At 53.2% G+C, this 26,135-nt stretch overlaps 1 protein-coding gene across 4 annotated transcripts; it reads right to left on the reverse strand.

Moving 5' to 3' along the window:
* Clasrp (CLK4 associating serine/arginine rich protein) lies at window positions 1–26,130 on the reverse strand. 4 transcript variants are annotated; one of them, XM_021735188.3, is made up of 22 exons: window positions 25,981–26,130; window positions 24,966–25,093; window positions 16,878–16,975; window positions 16,202–16,303; window positions 15,917–15,996; window positions 13,862–13,946; window positions 12,652–12,800; window positions 11,671–11,767; window positions 10,576–10,654; window positions 10,420–10,493; window positions 8,895–8,936; window positions 6,686–6,901; window positions 6,283–6,570; window positions 3,931–4,188; window positions 3,579–3,618; window positions 3,188–3,248; window positions 3,002–3,060; window positions 2,877–2,923; window positions 1,235–1,282; window positions 1,032–1,114; window positions 383–407; window positions 1–142 (listed from the first exon to the last, which is right to left on the reverse strand). In XM_021735188.3, exons 2-22 carry the CDS (start codon window positions 25,062–25,064, stop codon window positions 100–102), a joined length of 2,073 nt encoding a protein of 690 aa, XP_021590863.1. In that variant the 5' UTR covers window positions 25,065–25,093; window positions 25,981–26,130; the 3' UTR covers window positions 1–99. The 4 variants fall into 4 exon arrangements, 2 of the variants coding, with proteins under 2 accessions (XP_021590863.1, XP_005338266.1); XM_005338209.4 differs by lacking the exon at window positions 1,235–1,282; XR_257997.4 differs by lacking the exons at window positions 1–142; window positions 383–407; window positions 1,235–1,282 and having other exon boundaries at window positions 1,084–1,114; window positions 3,575–3,618.
* Between the last annotated feature and the right edge of the window lie 5 nt (window positions 26,131–26,135).

A 26,135-nucleotide genomic window follows, 5' to 3' on the forward strand; every position in this document is an offset into this window, starting at 1 on the left:
GGCATTAAATAACATTTGCTTTTATTTCACTAGAGAAAACCAGCAGCATCACAGCTTGAGTTCTGTGCCCCACCCCCTCCCTGTCCCCTATTCTTCTGCCTAATGTCGGTAATGGGGGCTTCGGGACCGAGACCTCGAGCGCCTGCAGAGAGAAATACAGTAGTGGGTAGGGGTGGGGGTCAGCAGGTCAGGACGCAGCTTTGCTGTGAGCATGTGCAGCAATGCCTGGACTAGGTGGTCTCCCGATCAATCAATGATGCCAGCAACCCCCATTCTAGGTTGCAGGATGGGGGAATAGGGGTGATGCCTCCCACCCAAGTACAAGAAAATAATTTCCCAGCCAGTGGAGGGTTGCCCTAGGGAGCCAGGCAGACTGCCTTACCTTCTGGAAGAGCTGTATTCTCGACCTAGAAAGGAAAGGATGGGTGGAGACTAAGCCCCTGCCCAGGGCCAAGGACGCCTCCCTGACCCGGAATGGGGTCCTTAAGGCGGCTATTCCCAACCGAGGTGACCAACGCTTCCTGCAGTCTACCAGGGTGCTGCAGACATGCTGTCTGCAGCCATCACCTGTGCCCACATTCAAGCTTGCACCTCAAAAATACCACTTTATAGATGGTGAATGGGAACGTGCCGCAGTCTTTGGTGTGATCCTGCCTGGCACTTGTTTTTGTTTCACTATGAGGTTTGGGCTGCTCCAAGGGTTCAGTCAGTGATCCTCCTGCCTCATACAACTGAGTAACCAGGATGATAAGTGCCACTGTACTGGGCTAACATTTTTTGGTGGTGGGGACTAAACCTAAGGACACTTGACCACTGAGCTACGTCCCAATCCATGTTTTATCTTAAGACAGGGTCTCAATAAATTGCTGAGATGGGCCTTGAACTTGGAATCCTGCCTCAGCCTCTAGAGTCACTGGGATTACAGGCATGTGCAACCATGCCCAGCTCTTGACTTCTTTTTTTTAACACCCCAGAGCCCTCCAGCCTTGAAAGTAGCCTAGCTCTTCCAAATGACAAGTAGGTGCACTCACTGTAGCGAGGGGAGGGCGAGCGACTCTGCCGGCTGTACTGGCGCTCCCACTCTTCTCGCTCCTTCTCCCGACGTTCCCGCTCTCTGCAGGGAGAAAGTGGAGGCAACCAGGGGGTGAGGTGAGCACCTGCTATGAACACCAGTCATGTGACACCTGAGTCAAATACAGCCCTAAACCAAGGGGGCAGGTACTGCTGTCCCCACCTGGAAATGGACACTGGCTGGCAGTCAGGACTGGAGTTCCAGGGGGCCCTGGCAAGGAAAGCCTGGTCAAATACACCCAAGGTAGGCCAGACAGTTTGCTATCATTTCCATCACACTCTGGGGACATGCACACCCTCTGAGTGGTCAGGACTGGCAACCAATGGTTGTGTTTATTGGGTACCATCTCCATGCCTGGCCCCAATCATGCCAAATCCTCCCAACAAGCCTATGTTGGGGTTAAGGATTCCTTCTCTATTTAGGAGATGGGTAAACAAGATCAAATGTGACAAAGGCCCACAGTACTGGGTGGCTAAGTGTGACAGACCCCAATCCCTGACAATCCTTCAACTTTTTCCCCCGCAGTATTGGGGGTTGAACCACTGAACTACATTCCCAGCCCCACCCCACCCCACACTTTTGAGACAGAGCCTTGCGAAGTTGCCCAGGCTGGCCTCGAACTTGGGGTCCCATCTCAGCCTCCTGAGTATCTGGGGTTACAGGTGTGTGCCACCATGCCCAACTCTTCCTCCACTTGCTAATGGCAGCACAAAGCATCCTCTGAAGCTCAACACACAACAATGACAAAAATGGGAACAGCAGTAGCTCTGAACATCAAGCATAAGGCCTTCCCACCCACCAGACACCGTGCTGAGCCCTGCAGGAGACCCCATGGGCGTGGCAGCATCACCACCTCTGCCTACAGAAGGGGAAGTCCCACCTCAGACACGGGACGCTGCTCACCCACAGACTCACAGCAACAACGGGATGGAACCACAACAACGGAGTCCCCTCTTTGCCGCACATACAGTGCTGCTGCTCAGAGGTAGCCTTGCTGCCCGAAGTTAGGGATTTGTTTTTTTTTTGGGGGGGGTACTAGGGAATGAGCCCAGGGGCACTTTATCACTGAGTTGAGCTGTCTCCCAATTGTCCCCCTTTTGTTGAGACAGGGTTGTGCTAAATTGCTGAGGCTGGCTTCCAACTTACAATCCTCCTGTCCCAGCCTCTGGAGACACTGGGTTTACAGGTTTGCACCACCATGCCCAGCTGCACCCCCAGTTCTGCCCAAGGGTCCTAGGCAAGCCAAAGTCTTATGGACACTACCTCCTGGCCTGCCCAGAGAGGTAGACACTTTGGACTGTCCTACTTCAGAGTATCAAGTGAGGTTTTGAGAGAGTCCCAGGGCCATATGACCAGAGAGAAGCACAGCTGAAATTGATCAAGTCTGTGACCCAAGCTCAGAACTCCTGACCAGCACACTGCAGGAGAAGCAAGCAGAGGAGAAAAGCCCATCCCCAGCAGCAGGCCAGGTGCCAGGCACCTGTCACAGGACTGGCTAGCAGACCGGAGGCTTCAGCGAGACACACAGTGAGGGAGAAGGGCAGCAGGGCAGGGTGCTCTGGGTGGGACAGTCATGGAGGCCTGTGCAAGGTGAGGGGTTGGGGCATCAGGGGAGAACTGCCATGGGCCAAGAGGACAACAAAGGAGGCGATCTTGGGTGATGTAGGGAGCAGAATGAGGGAGAGGAGCCAAAGGGCCAGGCACACCCTGTGGGCCAGGTGAGGGCCGACTTTCATCCACCCACAGAGGTTGGGCAGGGCTCCAGCCGGTGGCGGCAGGAGGCCGGGGTGGGGGGCAGCCTTACTTCATCCGGATCTTGCGGGCCATGGCGCGCAGCTCATCTTCCCGCTCCTACGGCAGAGCCAGCTGTGAGGCATGGCCAGGCCAGCACCCACCTGAGCAGCACCCCAACCACGCCCTCCCCCTAACCTGGCGCTCATGCTCCTGCTGGATCATCTTCTCCTGAGCAGCCTTCTTATCCGCCTTGACTGCAGAAGGAAGGAGCATGGCTGAGGATTCCCTTGGAGTCCACCCTCCTACCCCACCAAGCGGGTTGGGCCCTCAGCACTGGGCAGCGGGGCAGGCACACAGCCTCCTGGGGAGGGCAGGACGTACACTGCCTGTTCAACGCCTTCTGCATCCTCAGCTTCAGCTTCTCCTGCGGCGTCAGCTTGGGCTGGGGGAGGGGGAGAAGAGGCAGGAGGGGTGGGTGTCCCGGAGCCCCCAACCCACCTCAGGCAAGAGCCTGGGACTTGTGGGGGAAGGGACAGGTTGTGAACACCTGCCACAAGGCTCTGAGAGGCTCAGGGACACTGGAGCCCCAATATACAGTGAGGCAGGGAGGGGACATGGTTTCTTGAAGGCAGATCCCTTGGCCCCCTCCCTCCTCAATCCCTGGGACAGGATCTCCCGGCCCACCCGGGCCCCCCTGCAGGCCCACCGGGCCCAGCTCTTGGGCACTGCTGCTGGCGGGAATTAGACGGGCGAGTTCCAAATTCTTACTGACTTTGGCAGCTCCTGTCTCTTTACCAGCGGCAGGTTCGGTCCTGGTGGGAGGAAGAAGTGGCAACTGCCACCTCTGACCCCACACCCCCAGCACAGCCCCCAGGAGCCAAGGTCGTGACCTCAGATCCCACAGGAAGTGACCCTGTCCCCCTCTGACCCCAAAGGGAAAGGTTCCCATCCCAAACACCTCCAAGGCAGAGCCTCCATGTGGCGATGTCCTTAGACCAACCCTGGATGAGGGCCAGGTCCCACCCAGACCTCCGGGAGTAGGACCAAGTTCCCTTCAGAGGGAAGGGAGCTCCAGTCCCCACCTGAGGCTAGAAACCCTCTTCCCCAGCCCGATCCCTGCTCACTTTTTCAGCTTCTCGCCCACAGCAGGGGACGCTGCTGGCCGGGTCAGCTTCTCCCTTGGGGGCGATGGTGAGTGACTCTGGCTATGGCTGCGGCTGCGGCTGCGGCTACGGCTCTGGCTGGGGCTTCGGCTATGACTGCGGGTCAGGCTTCGGCTGCGGGAAGGGCTGAGGGACCAGCTGCTGCGACTGCGGCTGCTACTGCGATGCCTGGGGCCCCGGCCACCCCGCCTATATCGGTCTCCTGAGCGGGAGCGGCTCCTAGGGTACAGTGGGGATAGGAGAACGGCTGTGAGGCTCCAGGAACCCTACACACTCACCCCCTACCTGCACACCGGAGTCCACCTGCAAGGTCCTATATGTCCAGATGTGATCCTCTGCTTTATCCCAGAAACCCCAAGCTGTCCCCTGGTTACCCGCGGCCTCCAGCATCTGACTCGCTCCTTGTCCTCATTAGACACCCAGCTGTGACTTCTGGGGATGTAACCTATGGGTGGGCAGGACTGGGCCCCATACCATAACCATCCCAAGGTGGGGCACATAGTTTCCTAGGGTGTTCTCCTGCTACAGGGGGTGGGGGTGGGGTTGCACCAGTCTCCAGCACAGACCTGCAAGTTCAGGAGTGAGCATGCGCAGCCCTGTCACCTTCTGAGCAGGGGCTTGCCCTTAGGCTGGCATCAGTGTGACCAAGCCTTACTTCCCTCCTTCAGTCTTGCTCCTGTGGTTACCCTGGGTCAGACCATGTGGGATGACCTGCAAGCCAGTGCCAAGCCACACAAGCCTGCTCTGCCAGGGCCATCCTGATTTTTTGTGTGTGTTTTTTTGTGGTACAGAGGATCAAACCCAGCATAACACATGCTAGGCAAGTGTCTACATTGATCTAAACTTCCACCCTTTTTTCATTTTTTTATTTTGTGATGGTCTAAGCCACGGAGGCTGGCCTTGAACTTGCAATACTCCTGCCTTAGCCACCCCAGTAGCTGGGATTACAGGCATATACCACTGTGTCCAATCCATCATGGGTATTTATAAAGTTAATATTTTTGTAAATATCAAGAAAATAAGAGTTTTAAAAATCTAGACTCGGTTGTGGCTCAGCGGTAGAGCGCTCGCCTAGCATGTGCAAGGTGCTGGGTTCAAAGCCTCAGCACCACATAAAAATAAATAATAGGGGCTGGGGATGTGGCTCAAGCGGTAGCGCGCTCGCCTGCCATGCATGAGGCCCAGGTTCGATTCTCAGCACCACACACAAACAAAGATGTTGTATCTGCCGAAAAAAACTAAAAAATAAACATAAAAAACTCTCTCTCTCAAAATAAATAAATAAATAAATAAATAAATAAATAAATAAAGATAATAAAGTTTTTTTTCAATGAAAAGTAGCTGTTTTTATTATTTTTGTTAGAACATGACAATAATAAAGGTTTTTTTTTTAAAAAAAAATTTCGGACTCGGCCAGGCACATTTGGTGCACACCTATAATCCTAGCAACACAGGAGGCTGAGGCAGGAGGATCACAAGTTCAAAGCCTGCCTCGACAACTTGGTGGGACCTGGTCTCAAAATAAAAAGTAAAAATGGCTGGGGATGTGACTCAGTGGTTAAGCACCCTTGGGTTCAATCTGCAGTACCAAAAAATAGTAAATAAATAAATATCCAGACTCTCAACTTCTCTTGAAAAACTGAACACTTGGCAACACCAGGCCTGCTGCTGGGGTCCAGAGCCCACCAAGGGAACACAAGCTGCCAGTACACCAGGGGCGCCTGCACAAAGCTGACGGTGCAGTCGACTCTACAACGCAGGCAATAACACTGATGATAGTCACAGCTCGTACCCAGGCAGCCCTCCTCCCCCCACCACTCTCACTGTCTAAATCAGACTTCTTACCCTGTAAGGGGACTGGCAGGGGAAGGATGCTCTGATCCCTGGTGACTATTTCCTCAACAGGCTTCAGTGCTGCTTGAAACCTTACCTCCTCCACAAAGGGAGCCCTAGTTTTTCTGCCTCCCTCCCCAGCTGCACCCACACATGCAGCAACGCCTCCCCACTTTCCTGGGTCCCCCACTGCAAGTTGCAGGAAACACTGGGGCATCCATGACTTCTGCTCCCAGGGCATAGGCACTCCTAACAGCAGTGACAGAGGCACATGGTGATGTCTCTGGTCCACTGTCTTTGGCCTGGCGCCGGGTGAACAGAGCAGGCACCTAGGCCTCTCCCTACAAACCCAGAGTTTCCTAAGAAAGAACAGTGGCCTGTGCCTGACCCCTCAGACTGGCCAGGTCCCCCAAGCCTGGCCTCCCTGGGATGCCGAACCATGCCGCTTCTCTGCCCCCACATACACATGACCTCACGCACCTGCTTCTGCGCCGGGGCCCATAACCTCCGCGCCGGGTAGGCGAACGTGAGTAGCGGTGTCCATCTCTGGAGCCCCCACCTGAGTGTCGCCGGCCACGGCTGCGAGACCGGGAGTAGCGCCGGGAACGGGATCGGGAACGGGACCAGGAGCGGGACCGGGAGCGGGCATGGCGGCTGGAGCGGTAGTAGCCCCCACCGCGGCGGGAGCGGGAACTGGAACGGGAACTGGACCGGGAGCTGGAGGTCCTCGAGGCAGAAGAGGAGGAGGAAGAGGAGGAGGAGCGCCGGCTGCAGGCGAGGCACGGAGGGCCAGTCAGCATGGGCCTGGGCTGGGGCCCCCCTCTGCCCCAGGGCCCTCCCACGACGGCCGGGGCATAGGGCGGGCAGCGTGAGCGTTACCGACCGGGCGCTGGCATTGCGTCCCGGTGCGGGGCCGCCAGGCTGAGGGGGCGCAGGGGGCTTCCCTGTGGCGGCCCCTGATGCGGCAGCAGCAGCGGCGGCTGCAGCTGCCTCCTCATCGCTGCCCCCAAAACTGGTGATGAAGGTGATTTTCTCCTCCCGGCCTGGGCTCGGGGAGCGCGAGCGGGAGCGGGACTCGGAGCTGGATTCTGAGGGGGACCTGCAGGCAGACAGGAAGAAGGGTTCAGGGGCCCAGGCTTCTCCAGCCTGCTATCCAGTGAGGAGACAGCGCAAGGGAAATGACGGCCCCAGGCACAGGGAAGGATGGAAAGGGTGGAAGGGACGAGGAGATGGCCACCTGTGAGGACGCCACCACCACCACAAAACGCTTAAAAAGAAAAGAAATGCCAGAAAATTTCTGGCATTATGTGGCTATTAAAAATGGATGTCGGGGACTGGGGATAGAGCTCAGTTGGTGGAGTGCCTGCCTCACATGCACAAGGCCCTGGGTTCAATCCCCAGCACCACACCACCGGGGCTGGGGATGTGGCTCAAGTGGTAGCTCGCTCGCCTGGCATGCGTGAGGCACTGGGTTTGATCCTCAGCACCACATAAAAATAAAATAAAGGCATTCTGTCCATCTACAACACACACACACACAGATTAGCAAAAAAAAAGAAAAAAGAAAAGAAAAAGGATGAGCTTGTTGGGTGTGGTGGCACAGGCCTGTAATCCCAGCAGCTTGGGAAGCTGAGAGTAGGATCTCAAGTTCAAAGCTAGGCTCAGCAACTTAGCGAGGTCCCAAGCAACTCAGAAAGTCTGCCTCAAAAACTAAAAAGGGCTGAAGATATGGCTCCATGGTTAAGTGCTTCTGGGTTCAATTCCTGGTACAAAAAAAAGGATGAAGCTAGGCACAGAGACACATACATCTGTAATCCCTGTGACCAGGAGGTTGAGACAGGAGTATCAGAACCAGCCTTGGTAAGTTCCAGGTTAGTCTGGGCAACTGAGACCTTGTCTTAAAAAATAAAAACAATTAGGAATGAAGCTCAGTAGTAGAGCATCCCTGGGTTTCATCCCCAGTCGTCCCCCCCCCAATACACACAATGAAACCAGGTGGTGCACCCTATAGTTCAGCTACTCTGGCCACCTTAGCAAGGTCCTGTCTCAAAATAAATAAAAAGGACTGGATAAAGAGCTCAGTGATGGAGCATTTGCCTACCATGTAGGAGGGGTAGGGTTCCACCTATCCCCAGCAGCACAAAAAGATAAAAGATGGAAGGAGCAGATTTTTTTCTTTTTTTTTTTTTTTTGGTGGGAGGTAGTGGGGGTTGAACCCAGGTGTGCTTAACCACTGAGCCACATGGCTAAGGCTAGGGGCGGGGTTGTGGCTCAGTGGTAAAGTGTTTGCCTAGCATGTGTGAGGCACTGGGTTTGATCCTCAGCACCACATAAAAATAAAGATACTGCATGTTCATCTACAACTAAATAAATATTTTTAAAAAAATTGTTGAAGTTGGCTTTGAACTTGCAGTCCTCTTGCCTCAGCTTACTGAGCCACTGGGATTACAGGTGTGGGATGAACAGACCTTTGTATTTCTCCTGAAAGTTCTTCTCAATAGAGATAGATGGGTGAAGAGCAAGGTCTAAAATAAGTGCAGCTTAATTCCATTGTAAAAAATAAGAGTGTGTGCTGCCCTGGTCGGTCTTTGATCTCACAGAAAGCTAAAAGCGCCTCAGCTCACTGAGCCTGAGGAAGACCCTATCCTTACTCCCACTCTGAATGCAACTGGACTTTACAGAGATGTAGAAGACAAAGGAAGTGGGGTAAGACAGACCTGTCCCCCAGGCCCTGCCCAGGCCACACCGTAGACAAGCACACAGGCTCAGCCACTGCTATTCCTATTGGTATTTCTGAGAGTTGAGATTAAAGAGACACTTAATTTCTGAGTCACACCTTTCTGCTATGTTTGACTGTGTTTACCACAAAACTATTATGTTTAAATAAAAAATTTAAGGAAACTCAAATAAAAAAAAAAAAAAAAAAGGGAAAACACAAAAATGTTAACAGAGCCATGAACCCTCACAGAGTAAGCCATGCAGTTTGTGACTAGAGGTTGGCCTTCAAGGAGTTTCCTACTGGCCTGCCTCACCTCCGTGCCCTCCATCAGAGGGAGCTGAATGGTGCCCCTCCCTGGACGGTGGGAACTTACCGCTTATAGGGGTCGTAGGTGGGGCTGTCTCGGCGTGCATAGCTATGGAGAGAAGGGGGTAAGAGTAAGGGCAGGTGATCTAAACAGGCACAGTACCAGGCTTAGTCCCAAGTCTCAGTTTACAAGGCCAGGGAGCTGGCATAGTGAAGGGGCTTCTCCCTAGGTTATGAGTCTGGCCCTGGTTCTCCATCTATCCCCACATCAGATCTGAGTGCCAGGGCCCACCCCCCAACAACATCTCAGATCCTCCCTGACTCCAAGCAATAGGGAACTCAACAGCCCTGGCCCTGCTTTGTCTCCTGACCTGAGTCTAGAAGGGTCCCTCCTTCCCATCCCACATCCATAATTTCAAGGAGGTCCTGACTTATTGATAAGAATGATAAGACTGAAACAGCCGAGTTTTAATTGCAAACTATATGCCAGACACTAAGTGATGAATATAGATTATTTTGGTGGCTCCCCGTAACAACTCTGATCATTCACTTTTTGCAGCTGAGGAAACTCAGGCCCAAGAGATGAAGTCACCTGCCTCATGTCACAAGGCTCATAAATGAAGGGAGCTAGCATCCAAACCCAGACCCATGACCCTAAACCTGTGCTTTACCCATGACACTGACATGTGCCCCTGTGCTGATGACGGTGATGGTGAGAATCAATTCCATTTTTTTTGGTACCGAGGATTGAACCCAGGGCCACTTAACCACTGAGCCACATCCCAGCCCCTTTTTGTACTTTTATGAGCGACAGGGTCTCACTGAACTTCTTAGGGCCTTGCTAAGTTGCTGAGGCTGGCTTTGAACTCAAAATCCTCCTGCCTCAGCCTCCTGAGCCACTGGGATTACAAGTATATGCCACTATGCCCAGCTCAGCACCATCCTTTGATGAACATTTTCCACACTAAACCCTGAGCCACAACATGTCATTCACCTCTTGCAGCCACACTCAAACACTGGCTTCAACAGATGTGTGGAAAGAGGCATGAGTCTGCCTGGGGCTCCTAGGCCTACCACATAGACCCCCATGCCCAACTGCTCTATTCAAAACTGCCCCAAGACCTCCATGTGGGTACTGGCCCAATCCTCTCTCCTGGAAAGTAATAGCCACCATTTTCCAAAGGAGAACGCAGGCTTAGAGAAGGGAGTTGCTTATCCAACTATTGACTGAGGAGGTGGCTAGGCTCCAGAACTGAGCAGGATCTAGAGTCCTGCCCGTATCTCCTAGCTCAGGCCTCAATTCTACCAGCCATCCATAGCAGCAGCCTGATATCAACTCTCAACTGGCTCCTGGGGAATATGGCAAGAGCCCCAAGTCCAGCCAGGTGAGGGGAGCAGCTGAACAAGTGTCCACATGCCCCTCTAAGTCATTCCTGCCACTAAACCTTCACCTCAGGCCTTTCAATGCCCCCCAGGAATAGATCCAAGTCTGTCTCCAGAGAGCCTTCCTGGACCTGCCCTGCTCCCTCCTCCCTGCAGCCTCCAAGACTAATGCTGGTGGGGTGTGTGAGAGGTGAGGGGAGACGCCCTACCTGGGTGGGCTGATCTTGCGACCCCTCAGCCGCTTTTCCCGGAACTCTCTCCGCTGGCGCCGGGAACGACGGCCCTGGGCAGGGGCATGCCAGACTGGTGAGGAGTGTGCACTCCTTGAGACACACCTGTCCCCTTCACCCTGGCCCTGACCTCACCGAGTACATGGCTTTCTCCTCCTCAAGGGCCTTGGCATGTTTGATGGCCTCTGCCTCCTCCTTATCTTTCCGAAGCATCCTGCAAAGGGGAATGAGAATTCCCACGGAGGGCACAGGTCATAGGGGTGCTGGCCCTCGCAAAGGCTTCAGTGAAAGTGAGGGCCCATGCCCTCCGGTGGTGCCTGCTCTCCCATCATCATAACTTACTGAGCACCTCCTATGTGCCCAGTGCTGGCTTAGGCACCAAGATTCCCCTCTGTGGGTTGGCACACTAAGGAAGAAGGGACAGTGACCATGGGAATACAGACCACAGTCCCTATGATGGCACCAAGCTTGACAGGAAACATGGATCACAAGAAGGGACAGGATCCAGACAGGGGTAGCTACACATTAAAGTGGAGAGACTGGGAAGCCTCACAGAGAACATGACATCTGAGAGGAACCTGGGAAGCAGGCTGTGCAGATGCCAGGCAGGGTGAAGAGCAGAGTAAATGGCAGATGGACGGGCCCATGGTCAGATGGCCTCAGGCCTCTGCGAAGTGAGAGGCCACAGAGACAGGGCAGAAGCAATAAGCAGAGTGGAAGGACCTGGGGTAAGGGAGGGGACAGAGGACCAGACAGGTAAGGCCTTGTGGCAGAGGCGAGGATGCTGGCTGCTCCTGAGTGGGGTGGGAGTCACAGAGGGCTCTGGACAGAGATGCCGTGTTTAGACCTGGGTTTACTCAATTTGTAGTTCACTGCTCCATTCCTCAGGATGAAAGCAGAGCTCGGCCCAGGCATGGCCCAAGGACAGGCTCAGCAGCAATGGCTGAGGGACTGACCCAGTGAATGAAGCCACTCTACCAGGGGGTGTCGTACACCAGGCTACGAACCGGGGCAGCTTCAACGGGCAGATTTACCCTGGGGCACGGCAAAAAGGGTTACTGAGCATGCCAAGCTAAGTAATTCTGGGTGCAGACTCAGTTTCTGCAGAGCTGTGTCATAAGTACCCAACCCTTAGGCTCAGGAGCAAACAGTTGTTAGTACCTGGGATACGGACAGAGAGAAACCAGGCTGGGATCCAAACGGTAGGATGGTGTCGGCAACAGGCCTCACCTGACAAAGTCCCCATCAGCCATGCCATAGGTTGTGGCCTGTTTGTTGAGATCTGCCACCTGCTCCTGGTTCAGTTCATCCACATCCACCTCCACGTCTGCACCAAGAGAAAGGCTGTCAGGAGTCAAGGCCAAGTGAGAGGACAGGAAGAAGGGGCAGTGCCCCGTGAAGAAGGATGGACAGGGAGCCACCAGCCTGCAGGAACTGGCAGGGAGGGGCTGGCTCAACTCAGCTCAGCTCCCCCAGGCTGGCCTGGGGATTGGCCAGAAACCAAAAAACACACAGTGGGCAGTGGGGGCTGGGGAAGCAGAACTAGGAGGTGGCAGGTGGGTGGGTGGATGGATGAGTGAGGTGCGGAGGAAGGAGAGCAGGGGGACGGACATGGCGGAGGAGACAGGGTGAGCAGGAGGCAGGGTGTGGGTGGAAGGTATTTAGGAGCTGGGTGGGTGACAAACACATGGAAGGAAGGAGGAAGGACTTAGACATCTGGCTCTGCCCAAGAATAAACACACAGGCGGCCGGCAGGGTGCAGGCCAGGCTGAGAGGGCTGGGACAGGCGGGAGGTCAGCTTGCTGTTATTAGGTGGGAGGGGAACCTGCCAGGGCCTGGAGCGGATGGGCCAACAGATGCTGGGGGATGAGGGGCGGCTCTGTCCAAGGATGAACGCTTGTTTTCCAGAGGAAAAAGAGAATAGGAAGGAAAGGCAGGGAGAAGCCCACCCCGGGGAAGACAGTGGAACCTACACCTGGGTGGGGAGCACACCGTAAGAACAGTGTCCTAGACACAGGAAGCCAGAGAAGCACAGAGGGGGCTGGGAGCAAAGATATGGGTGACACAAGGATGAGCAGGAGGCAGGAGTGTCCTGGATCAGGGAGAGGACAAGAGGGCTCTTAAGCAGGGGTGTCCCAGAGAGGGTCAGGGACAAGACACAAAAACGATGCCCAGGGACTGTGGGTGGGGAGGGCAGAGAGGGGACCCCACCGATGTCGGGGATGACCTCATCTTCGTCAGAGTTGCTCTCCTCCTCGGCCGGGGACTCTTCCTCCTCGGGTTTCTCTGCTACCTTCTCTACCTCGGCCACGGTGCTGTCCTCATAGGTGTAACCAATGGAAGCCTTCTTTTCTGCCAGCCTGGGATGGGGGACCTTGTGAGCCGGGGCAATGCCCAGAAGAGAAAAGGGCCACGGAAGGCCCTGCACACTGGCCTCTCAAGTTCCATAGCACCATCTGGTCAGCCTAGGCTGCATGTCCCTTCCTACCCACCCCTCCAGGCTGGGTCTCCAGCCTTGCCACATTGGGTCAATATTACCAGGGGATAGGATTGTCTCCCTGACTAGACCAAGAGTCCGTGAGGATAGGGCCCAAGGAACAGCAGGCGCCTTGTGAGGGCCCATGGTTGAATTCATCTAGTCAGTGTTCCCTGCCACCATTCAGTGCCAGCCTTATCCTGAAAGGGTCACGAGTGAGGTCAGAGACTTCTGGAAGCACCCAGTGCAGCCCCATGAAAACTCTTTGATGGAAAAAGTAGCCATGCTCAGGAACCAGGGGAACCTCAGGGGCAGGAGGGAAGGAACAGCTGAGGGCGGCACCTCCATGGAGCCAGGCTTTCAACTACCATGAGGGGACAAAGCAGGAGCCACCCTGGAGGGGGACAGAGCCTATGGCAGGGCCAAGCAAATGTGCAGGCGGAGGGCAAGGAGGACAACAGGACTGCCCACAGCTGTTGTGGAGAGATGCCCACCCCGGAGGCTGTGTCAGCTAGGGCCTCAGTCCTCCAGGCCAGTCCTTGAGGGACGCCACTCTGAGACCAGCTCTCCAGAGTGCCATCAGCTACTGCTGACAACGGCAGGCAGCAGGACAGCGCACTGTTGAGCCTGATTTCCTGCACCCCTCACAGCTCCTGTTCACAGAGGAGCACATCAGACTCCAAGGGGACACCCTCCCTTGTGCTTGACCCCCAGGGCTGCCCCCTACCCTACTGAAGCAGCAAGAAAGAAAGCCTCTGGCAAACCCTGTCCCTTAGCCACTGCTTCCTCTTCTACACCTTGATTAAGCACGAGCACCTACTGTGTGCCGAGTGTTGTCCTCGACTTTGGTGAGATTGTGATGCAGAAGATGGAAGAGGCTGAGCCTGGTGGGGCTCGAAGCCCTCCTTGCTCCCCCAACCCTGCAGCACCCCAACCCTGACTCACTTCTTCTTCTCGTCCTCACTGGGTCTCTGGAGACCTCCGTACAACTCGTCAATGTAAATCTGGTACAGGCACTGCTCCTCTGAGACTGCAGCAAGCAAGATACAGGGTATCAGGAGGGGTAGAGGATGCTGGGGAGTCCAGGGGGCCGCTAGAATGCAGTGGGGTGCAGGAGGGCAGGGGCAATCCAAGTGCAGCCAAGGGCAGAGTCACCTCCAGATAATCACACCCCTCTGGTGGGACACAGCAACAATATAGCCCTGGTTATACCACTAACTTGCTGTGCAACTATGGTTAAGTGACCTAACCCCACTGTGCCTCAATTTACTTTTCCGTAAGGCAGAGCGAGCACTTTGGACCTGGACACTGCTACCATTATTACAGTTATGAAGGCCTCTGGCTGGACCTTGCTCTCCTGAATGCTAGAAGTTACTTGGACCCCACAGACCATTCCACTGGGTAGTGCCTCCCCATGGTTCATCTTAAGTGTTTGGAATGATCCAGGCACTCCTTCGCCTCCCAACACCCTCCTCCTCCGGGAGCTCCACAACATACCAGCCTTTCCTATCCCCCTACCCCAGACTCACTGTGGGAGCCTGGGTGACTACTTCCTTCCCTCCACAGGCTTTGGCTATTCTATCTGGGGAGCAGCGTGGCCCTGCTGTGCTCTAGCACACCTTCCCATTCCTGCCCCCTCTACACGGTCCGGGAGAGGGCCCTGCTGACCTGCCTCCTTTGAGCGTCATGGCCCGCCCGGCCCCAGCCACATGGGCTGTCTCCTCCAGTGCCCACCCCAAGCCTCTGTGCCCAGCCTGGAGCCCTGCACGGCCCCTCACCTCCCTGGGAAGCACCTTCTATCCCTCACTGACCATGCCAGTCAAACCCTGTCCTACCTTTCCTCAGAAAACAGTGTGCCATCTGCTATAACATCACCTTAGTCTGTCCTTACCACCACTTCTGTGCCTATGCTGCTGCTCCCTCTCCCCTATTAGGCTCCTGACCCCAGAACGACACCAGCCAGTCCCAGGTGCCCTCACCGTTCTGGAATTAAATGAGTGAATGCAGAGACAGAGCTAAGGAAATCACACCTCCAAGAACCCACATGACCTCAGGTGATGGTAAAAATGACAGTAACAGTGACAGATTCCCCTGATTCCAAGGCCTCAGTGACTTCTAGCACTTTGGCAACTTCTGAACACCTCAGAAACAAACAAGGGAGCAGAGCCCCGTGTGGAGCCTGGTGTATGGGCCTAGAGCTGGGCCTGACCCGCCAGCCCTCCAGGTAAGGGACTGGTGTGGACAAACCAAGCAGAGGGCTCAGGGAGACCAAGAGGGGAACCTCCGGTACTTTGTGGGATATGGGTGGAGAGCTCTCCATTGGGAGGCAGCGGTGGTCAACAACGCAGGGAGAACCCCAGCTCCTCAGACACCACTCAGCCTCAACATCCTGTTGTAAAGTGGAATGCCACCCCGACCCGACCCTGCTGGTGACTGTGCAGGGATAACAGATAATAGGGACAAAAAAACACAAGTCTGCTGGGTGCCACGTCCCCAGGCAGCCCAGAAGAAGAAGAAGCAGCCACCTCCCCAAGCCTCTGCTTTTACACAATAAAAGGGTAACAGTGGTAAGGCTGGCTTTGGAGAATTCTGGATGTCTACGGACACCTGGCAAACTGCCGAATGCTGTCTGATAAGTCATTTAAAACAAGGCGAAATTTCCTCTTCTGTCCTGACAATCTCACAGATTCAAGCAAGGAAAAATACACATGTGCTTGCTATTTTTCCCATTTCTTCTTTTAAAGAAAAAAAAAAAAAGAATATAGAATGGGAGCATAAGGAATGTGGCGGTGACTTTGGCAGGTATGTCTGATTCAGCTGACACCCTCTGAGCCAATCCAGAGACAAAGGCCTGGAGACAGAGCAAGCCTCTGACACAGCTATGACCAGAACAGCAGGTCATTTAGTAGAAAGTACCTGGATGCTTTTCTTCCCAAACTTGTTTAGGTCTTCCAGTCTCCAGGGACCCCCCACTCCCCACTCCCTGCCCAAATCACTCACTGCCAGCAAAGTCGTTCTGCACCAGGCCTCGGTAGCGCTCGTAGTTACATTTCCGCTCGTCTGACTCCTGTTCCGGGGAGCTTTGGGGAGGTCAAGATCTTGAGATCAGAGGGAGGGATGGATCCCACTCCAAGCCAGCAGGAAGAGGGATGAAGCACCCAGGCTCAGGGAGGGGAGAGTGCTCCTCCCCACCTGCACGCTTCCTTCCTAGGAAGGTGACAGGCAGGCTGGGGCAAGGACACGTGCTGCTGGTTCCTCAGGCAACCCCTTGGGGAGGCAGCTTACATGGTGGTGAGCAGTGGGGGGGTGTAGTCGGGGATGTGGTCCAGGTGGGCACGGACATCAAAGCGGTCAATCATGTTGTTGGTGTCCCCCTGCCAGGGCATCCTGAAGAGGGGAGGATGAGAGCAGGGAAGCAAAGAGCTCAGGGGCCACTGGACACAAGCACTTGCTCCCTGCCACCTGGTGCTTGAAAGCCTGGCCTGCTGCCCCTGATACCCATAGCGTGGCCTTTACCCTCACTCCCAGCTCTTAGTCCCTGATGCTGCAAAGCACTCTGAAACTACAGTCAGGCTCCTGGAACCTTGAAGAAACCACCATCTGACTGCCCAGGGGGAGAATGGGGCTCCATTTCTCAGGTCCAAGCAACAGCAGAGAACATAAGCCAGGTACTAAAGGCTACTTGAGGAGCCTGTCACCCTGCACCCCACTCTGGCAACCTACCTTCTTTCTGCTTCCTCTGAGCCTCTGGCCTGGTCCCACCCATCCCCTTCTAAGTCCAGCTAGGGCCACCATCCCAATCCCACATGCTCCCTCACCGTCACCTTCACTCTCCTGCCTGAGTTCCCAAAGGCCTGTCTATATCCCAGAATCTCTGCCGCTGACTCCACACCACCTCCTAGTTCCTTCTGATGCCCAGTCCCCAGTCACAGACATACTCCTGCCCCCACGGCAGCCTCACATGTTAACCGGGCTCTCTGCGGCCAGGGCCACTGCAGAATCCAGATGCACCTTGCAGGCTCGGCCATGCACCTGCAGGAACTGGGCTGGGTCCTTCTTCTGCATGGGGTAGACAGAACAGAGGTCACCACCCAGTGAACTTCAGGTCCCATCCCTATAATCAAGTTGAGGGGTGACCTGGCCTGTAATGTCAAATGGGCCACACCTCAGAGGCAAACCAACCTGCAGAGCAGCAACAGCTTAACTAACGGGGCCACCTAACCCTAGAACAGGACACCAGTTCCTTCCTAGACAGTGGTGAGGGATCTGAACTCTGGACCAATCTTCTACACAGACAGTACTGACATGCCCCTGCCTAGAATATTACACACCCCCAGCCCCAGCAACTCTTCATCTCCCAACAGAACCAGGTGTGAGCACTTCAGCCTGGGCCAGAGTAACAAGACTGGGAAACAGAAGAAGATGACCAACATCCTTAGTCACCAGGGAAATACCAATCAAAACCATGAGGTAGTACTTCACGCACTAGGAAAGCTGAAATTAAAAAGACAAAAACAAGTACTGACAAAAATGTGGAGAAATTTGATTCCTCAAAAGGGTAAGCGGGGCTGGGGCACAGCTTGGTGGAGAAACACTTGCCTAGCATGTGTGAGGCCCTGCATTCAACCCAGGACCACAAAAACAAAAAAGAAAAAGTTAAATAAAGAATTACCATATGACCCAGCAATTCTGCTTCTAGATACATATCCAAAAGAAGAGAAAACAGGTACTCCAATATTTGTACTCTGATGTTCACATCAGCATTATTCATAAAAGGAAGAAGGTGAAGGCAATCTAAAATGTCCATCAATGAGTGAAAAACAAAATGGGGTATGTCCACACAGTTCAAGAGCACTCGGCCACCTGAACAGAGGCACTGACACCCTTGAAAGCACTGGGCTAAGGAAAAAGCCCATCACAAAAGGCCACACACCCCAGGACTCCACTTACATGACATGTCCAGAACAGGCAAACCAGAGACAGAGGAGACGCGTAGCTGCCTAGAGGTGGCAGTGGGGAGCGAGGGGACAGGCTGCTGTGGGGCAGGCTTGCTCTCTGGGGTGAAGGAACTTTGCTAAGCGCTGAGGTACTGCTGGTTGCACAACGCACACCAGAAGGCACTGAGACAGCTGCACACTCGACACCAGGGACCCATGTGGTAGAGGACTTCCTCAACAGAACACCGCGACAATGGAGAATGTCCCAAGTCCATGGCCCTCCAGTCTGAGCCCTGGTCCAAGGTCACAAGTCCAAGTCATCACAACAATGACAGGAAAGGGAGAAGTCTAGCAGCAGCAGCACCCACCGCTCACTGCTAAGTTTCCTCAAGGCTGCAGCCCATGCCAGCCTCCTGGCATGCCTGCACTCCCCCTCACCAGCCTTGGCTGCTCCCTCGCTTACTCCGGGTCTCCCCCGAGAGTCTTCCTGACACCCTGTCTACACCGCTTCTTCAGCTCCCCCTTATTTACTCTATCCCCTTAACCCACATTCTCCTCACGCATCTGCCCCCACCCGCCTCCCACACCAGCACAGGTACCAGCACCGGCTCCTGGGAGGCAGGGATCTGTTTGTTCACTGCTTTGTCCCCAGGGCCAGGCCCACAGGACACTCAGGAGCACAGAATAAGGAAGGGAGAGCTAATCCTCACCAAGAGAGGAGACCAAGCCGCTCAGCTCAAGAACAAGCACCTGCCCCAAGTTTCTAAGGCGTCCTCTCCTTATGGTTCCCCTCTCAGCAAACAGCAGGCACATCCTGCGACTGCAGAGCCGAGGGCATCTGAGGACTACAGCTGACAGCGGCTAGGCTGGCTCTGCACTCACTCTGCACCAGGCACCATGTCAGCTCCCAATTCCACACCAAAAGAGACTGAGGCGGGACCCGCTCAAGACCAGCTGGGGCAGCACTGCTGGACCCCAACCCTCACCTTGTGCATCACCTGCTCCTGTAATTCCTCAGGTCAGGCCACCAGCACATCCAGCTCCCTCCACCCCGGCAGGCCTAAGACCCAGAGCTCAATGTGTTCTTGGGGCTGCTCCAGGCCAATGGCCCAGTTCCCACAGCCAAGACTCAAGGACACCATATGGAATCTGGCAAGTGAGGAAAAAACCCTGACGAGATCAGTATCACAAAAGTAAAAAACACTGATTTCTGGGAATAAAATTCCAGAGTCTGGGGCCTGGCTCTGCTGGCAAATTCTGGAAGTCAATGAACCATATTAAAAGAAGGCACTGAGGGGCTGGGGATGTGGCTCAAGCGGTAGCGCGTTCGCCTGGCATGCGTGCGGCCCGGGTTCGATCCTCAGCACCACAAACAAAGATGTTGTGTCCGCCGAGAACTAAAAAATAAATATTAAAAATTCTCTCTCTTTCTCTCTCTCTCTCTAAAAAAGAAAAGAAAAGAGCTGAGCTGAGCACCGTTTTACATTTCCTCAGTCAACCAGGGAGAAATACCAGATGAGGAAAGTGGGGCTCAGAGCAGAGACCCACATGCCTAGGCCACAGAACCAATAAGAACTTGATTTTGAACCCAGATGGGCATGACTCCAACATTGACTCCTTAATTTTCACTTTTTTTCTCAAATTTTAAAGTAACTTTGTTATTGTTGTAAAAAGCACATAATTAAAGCACAAAAATCTACCCCCCTTTTTTTCTTTTTTCTGTTGCCAGGGTCGGAACACGGGCTACACATATGCTAAGCAAGCCTCTACCACTGAGCTACATCCTCAACCCTTTCTATTTTTGATTTTGAGACAGGATCTCACTCTGTCGCCCAGGCTGGTCTTGAATTCCTAAGCTCAAGCAATCCTCCTGCTTTAGACTCCTGGGTAGCTGGAACTACAGGTGTGTGCTACCATGGCTGGCTTAAATTTTTATTTTTATTTTATTTTTTTGTGGTGTCAGGGATGGAACCCAGGGCCTTGTCCATATTCTGAACACAACTGAACCCTTAAACATTTAAGTGTACAGTACAATGGTATTAACTAGATGCACTTAAGTGCTGACTATGCAAACCTCTAAATCTTTCTCATCCTGCAAAACTAAAACTCTGCACCCTCTGAACTCCCCTTTCCCCACCTCTAGCCATCATTCTTTTTTCTGTTTCTAAGTTTCTGTCTGACTGTTTTAGTTACCTCTGTGAATGGAATCCTGCAGTACTGTCTTTTTTTGACTAGATCATTTTACTTAGCACTTAGCATAATGTCCACAAGGTAGCAAATGGAAAGGATTAATTTTATAAACACGAATAATATTCCATTGTAAGTACATACATCAAAATGTCTTTATCCAATCATCCACCAACAGACAGTTAGGTTGCGTTCACCTCTTTGCTGTTGTAAATAATGCTATAACATTATTTACAATAGCACTCGGCCATGTGAGCTACTGGTGCACAAACGTCTCTTCATGACCCAAAATCCAAGCTGGGGCTGCAGCTCAGTGGTAGAATACAAGGCAAGCATACATGAGGTATCTTCAGTATCAAAAAAAAGGTCTGGGTAGATGTAGCTCAGTGGTAGAGCACCCATGATTCAATCCCCAGTACCAAAAAGAAAAAAAAAAAAATCTAAACCCCTCATTTTTTAGGAGGTGCTTCAGGGATCAACCAGGGTCTCATGCACAGTAGACAAGCACATTACCACTGAATTACCCTGCCAACTTGCCAAAATCTGCTTTCTTTTTGCTCAGCTCGAGAATTAGCACCTGCCCCAAGTTTCCAAGACGTCTCCTTGTTTTTGTGGTCCTGGGGATTGAACCCAGAGGCACTTAACCACTGAGCCATATCCCCAGCCTTTTTTATTTTTACTTTAAGACAAGGTTTTAAATGTTGAGACTGGCTTTGAATTTTCGATCCTCCTGCCTCAGCCTCCTGAGTTACTGGGATTACAGGCATGTACCACTGCACCCATCCCAAAATCTACTCTGAACCATTAAGACAACCCTGCTTCTAGGATCAGGTGGGGTCAGAGGAGTTCACTCATTCACTTGCTAACTCAACTTTTTTGTCAGGCACCAATATGTAGCAGGCCCTATGCTAGGGCACAGCAATGACTGAGATGGCCTCGGCCCTGCCCTCCTGGTTCACAGTGCAGTGTGGGACACACACCTGTCCCACACAGAAATGACCTAGCATGTGCAGTGCAGCCTAGGGGAATGCTGACCCAGCCTGGGGAGCCAGCCTGGACCTTCCTACAGCTGGCCATCTGTTTATCTTCCATTTTCATGTCAACAGAGGACTTTGTTTCTTTAATCAAACCACTGACTAAAGAGCAATGACAGAACCAGAGTCAGGTACAAACTGAAACAGGGAAAGAGGAGGCACCAAGGACAAATCAGGAAGAGAGAAAGCAGCTGTGTCCAGACGCACTCCTTCAGCCCATCAGCCACCCTCAGTTTCTTCACAGATGCCCTTCAGTCTCTTATCTCAGCCCAAGATGATGGGGGGCCTGCGTAAGCAGCCCATCCCCTCCTCAAAGCAGCCACCAGCCACTGGCCAGCCCTCTCCCACAGCCTGGCAGCACACTTCTGAATGCAGATCACGTTCCTGTGCAGGGACATTGGCTGCTTGTACAGGCCTGTACCACAAAGCACCCCACAAACACTTGTTTCAGAGCTCTCCCAGTCTAGCAGCAGGGGCTGCCACCACCACTGTCCTGAGGGGAATCAAGCTAGGAGGCAACTTATTAAGAAGGAAGCCCAGAATCCCAGGCCTCCTGAGTTTTCTTTCCTCTCTGCCACCCCTTGGCCTAGATCAAAATTCCAGCTCTATGCTACCACTCTACCACAATTACTCTCACTCACAATAAGAGGTAATATTTACTGGACAGTGGTTCCTCTAGGCAGGCTCACACTCAGAGGTCTACATGGCCAACACTAAGAAATCTGCAAGAGAGCTGTGTGCCACCACGCCTGTTTTTTTTTTTTTCCTTCTTTTTCTGGGCAGTAGTACTGAGGACAAGGGTGCTCTACCACTCCAGCCCTTTATGGTTTGTTTGGGTTTTTTAGTGGTAGACGGACCCAATGCCTTGACTTTATTTACTTTTATGTGGTGCTGAGGATTGAATCCAGTGCCTTACACGTGTCAGGTGAGTGTTCTACCACTGAGCCACAACCCCCGCCCAACCCTTCATGTTTTTGACACAGGGTCTCATTAAGTTGCCCAGGTTGCCCTTGAATTTGTGATCCTCAGCCTGTTGCTAGGATTATAGGCGTGAGCCATCACACTTAGCTCAAGGGAGCTGTTCTTGTCTTCCATTAACTGACAATAATCCCAATCCCCTGCTTTGGTAATAACAGAACTCCGTACCTGGTCAAGACCACCCAGAACAAAGTCTACACCTCTTAGTTCCCTGGAGTTGTAGGTGACCATGGGACTACTTTCCAGACAATGGGATATGGGCAAAGGATCATGGGAAAACCTCTAGGAACTTTCTTAACTAACATGAGCAACTTTGTCCCTTTTCTCTCCCTTCTTCCTCTCTGCTGGATGGGGTGAAGACACGATGACTAGAACCCGAGCAGCTCTCAGACCTCAAGTCAACACAGGGAAGAGGACCTGTACGCAGCAGAACCACAAACAAGTAGCTTAGATCCCAAACAGAAATGGCTCCTCTGGTCATCACCTTTGCATCATTGCTGCCTACCTCTCAGGCCTGCTGGAAGAACTAAGAAAGATGTACCAAAGCAGTGGGCATGGAGCCTGGCACACCATACCACAATAATAAATGGTAGCTATTACTGCCTGAATGCTACTGGCTTCTGACCCACTGCTGGGGACTCAACCATGACCAACACAGATCCATGCCCTGCCATCAGTCACATTCAAGTTATTCTGGTACCACTAGAGATGGTCTTTCTCACCACCCAGTGGATCCTTCCTGGGTAACATAGCAAGCAAGGAGCTCTTGAAGCTTCCTGCTCTCTGCAGAATGGGATAAGAGCAACCTGCATTGATCTCTGAGTATCTGTGAGATTCAAAAACATCCACACAGATAGGAGCAGTGGCACACACCTGTAATCCTGGCAATTCAGGTGGCTAAGGCAGGAGGATCACAAGCTTTAGGCCAGCCTGGGCAACTTAGCAAGACCTTGTCTCAAAATAAAAATAAAAAGGGCTGAAATGTAGTACGCTCAGTGATAAGAGTACTGCTGGGTTCAATACCCAGTACAAAAAAAAAAAAAAATCCACACATCTAAAACCCTCCCTGGTGCCAAAGAAGGGGCAATTAAGTGGCAACTACTATTGTTAATACTGTTTTCTTTGTCTGTTCTTTCAAACCACATTTGCTAGATCCAAACTTGGGATGTAAATGTGATCCAAAAATACCTAGTTCCAATCTCAAAAAGTTGGGGGTGTGTATATGTATATATTCATAAATATGCTTTATGTTATATATACATTTCAAATTGTTACATTCCACAAAGGAGGACAGTGGACTATGATGGCATTTATAGGGGACACCTAACTCAGTTTGAGGATCAAGATAAGACTTCCCTGAAGAATGAGATCTAATAATGAACAGAAGTTAACCAGGATGGGAAGAGGTCATGCAAAGGTCCTGTGGTCAGAACCCTTGGGCAAATGACAGAATGGCAAGGAGGCCACAATGGCTTAAGAAAAGTAATGAGGGGCTGGGGATGTGGCTCAAGCGGTAGCGCGCTCGTCTGGCATGCGTACGGCCCGGGTTCGATCCTCAGCACCACGTACCAACAAAGATGTTGTGTCCGCCGAGAACCAAAAACAAATAAATATTAAAAAATTCTCTCTCTCTCTTTCCTCTCTCACTCTCTCTTTAAAAAAAAAAAAAAAAAAAGAAAAGTAATGAGGCAGAATGCAGTGGCATGAGTATAGAGGTCGGAGCAAAAGCCAGCCCATGGTGGGCAGGGGTGTAACTAAGTGGTACAGTGTTTGATTAGCATACACAAGGCCCAGGGCTCCATCCCCAGCACTGGGGGGGGGAGTGGGGGGGGTGTCACACTCTAAAGGCTGTGGTGAGGAGCTTGAACACTAGGGAGCCAAGAAAGATTTCTGAGCAAGGGACAAAGTTAGCTTTGTGCTTTAGAGAGATTTTCCTGAGGGGGTGCACACCTGTGATCCAGGAAACACAGGAAACGGAGGCAGGAGGCCTCAGCAACTTAGTGAAAGCCTGTCTCAAAAATAAAAAGGAATGAGGATATAGCTCATCAATAAAGCACCCCTCAGTTCAAGCCCACTGCCAAACAAAAAAACAAAACAAACAAATAAACAAAAACACCTCTCTGGCCCTCTAAAGTTGGTGGAAGAGAGAGAACCAGAAGCTAGGAGGAGGCCGCACAGTGACACAGAGTGTCTATGTGAAATCATCTAACAGAATTGAACCTGGTAAACAGGCCCATTTCAAGCTGGGGACCCAAGGACAAGCAGGAGTTAAACAGTGAGGGGAGGAATTACAGGCCAAGGCCCTGTGGTGGCAGAAGTGGAAAAAGGCTAATGGCACTGTCCAAGAAGAAGCAGAGAGGCCAGTAGAGGCCAGACCACAAGGGCTTTGTAGGTCAAGACATGGAGTTTGTTTTTTTTTCTCCAAAAGCAACTGAAGCATCAAACAGGAGAGGGAAGTGGTCAGATGTCACTTAGTGAATATCAGTATGGCATGGCTACTCTGTACCAAACCAAACCTCAAGAGTGGTGAGCACTCTAGAGTCCCAGGAACACAGCAGTACACAACACAGATGACGTTGCAGAGGCAGTCTTGTGTCTGCACTGCTCAGTGTTACAAAGTCCTCCCTTCTTCCTGCCAATGCCACATCTGCACTCAGAGGCTGCCCCAAACTGTGTGCTATCACACATACATCCTCAGGCCCTCCCTGTTGATCCTGCTCAAAAAACAATGAGGGGGGCTGGGGCTGGGGCTGAGTGGTAGAGCACATGTCTAGCATGTGTGAGGCACTGGGTTCGAGTCTCAGCATCACATATAATAAAATAAAGGTCCATGAACAACCAAATTGTACCTGGATGACCAGGGCTCCACCCACCAGAGAATCTGCCACCCCAGAAAAAAGGTGGGACACTCACAATCTTTTCATAGTATTCCCGCCTCCGTTCTGCCCTCTTCTTGTAGTCAACCATCATGCCTCGAAGCTTCCGCTCATGCTTCCGAGCCTCGTGCCACATTGTGGTGAGGCCAAGACTGAGGCCTCAACCTAGGGGACGAGGGGATGAGGAGTGTCAGATGGGCAGAACCAGTCAACTAACAAGTGGTGCCATGTCTCGGCTTAGGGGGAAGAGAAGTGAGGCCGGGATCTACGGGCCTGATGCTCAAGTGTATCCTTGACAGCTCGGACCCAGGAGCTTGAGCATTCTGAAAGCGCCTTAGGTGTCTGGTGAGAGCATCTCAGGGAAGGAGTGTCCTAGATTCCATGCGCAGAGTGGGGATGAAAGGTTGTGGAACGGAATGTCTGAGGCAGACCCCGAGCAGCTAGGGCTGATGCCCAGGGGAAGAGCTGAAGGGCTCTGACCTGAAAGGGCTCTGAGAGGGGCCACCCGTGGGGCTGGGTGCGGGGACGGGCTTGCAAGTGACACGGACGAAAGCAGGTGGAGGAAGGGCGAAATTTCACCGGAACATTGGCGTGGCGGGCAGGCGGGGGTCGAGGTCAGGTGAAGGGCGTGGATGGACGATGCTGCTGGAGGGACGGGGAACGTGGGGTCTGCTCAGAGAGAGTAGGGCTGAGGGGTAAAGAAGGGCTGTGTGGAGGGAGGGGAATCCAGGTAAAATGCCCGGAAGGAGGTGGCTGCCGGGAGAGGGTGGGCCGAGTCGGGGTCAGTGTGTGTGGACAGGGGAGGAGCCCACGAGTGGCGACTGAACTTGTGGCCCGGGTCAGGGCCGAGTTGGACGACGCGAATCGGGCCCCCGTCCGGCCAGGGGCGCGGCCTGACGTCCCGTCAGGACGAAGGGGTTGCGGGCAGAGGGCCGTCGGAGCACAGGCCCAGCGGGACCCCACAGCGCCACCAGGAGAGCCCGAGACCGGGGGACAGCTAGGCTGGCGCCGCCCGAAAGCCAAGGTGGTCGGGGCCCGACGCCTGCACTCACCGGCTGGTCGCCGCCTCCCACTCTTGCGCTCGCGCGCGGCCCGCACCGGAAACGGAAATGGGGAGCCGTGCAAAGGGGTGCGGGTACGTCGCGAACGCACTTCCGCCGGCGCTGGGGCGGACGCGCCCTGGGTGGGCGGGGCCCGGAGGCGGCAG

This window comes from Ictidomys tridecemlineatus, chromosome 15 (genome assembly GCF_052094955.1).
Source record: "Ictidomys tridecemlineatus isolate mIctTri1 chromosome 15, mIctTri1.hap1, whole genome shotgun sequence".
Taxonomy (NCBI): Eukaryota; Metazoa; Chordata; class Mammalia; order Rodentia; family Sciuridae; genus Ictidomys; species Ictidomys tridecemlineatus.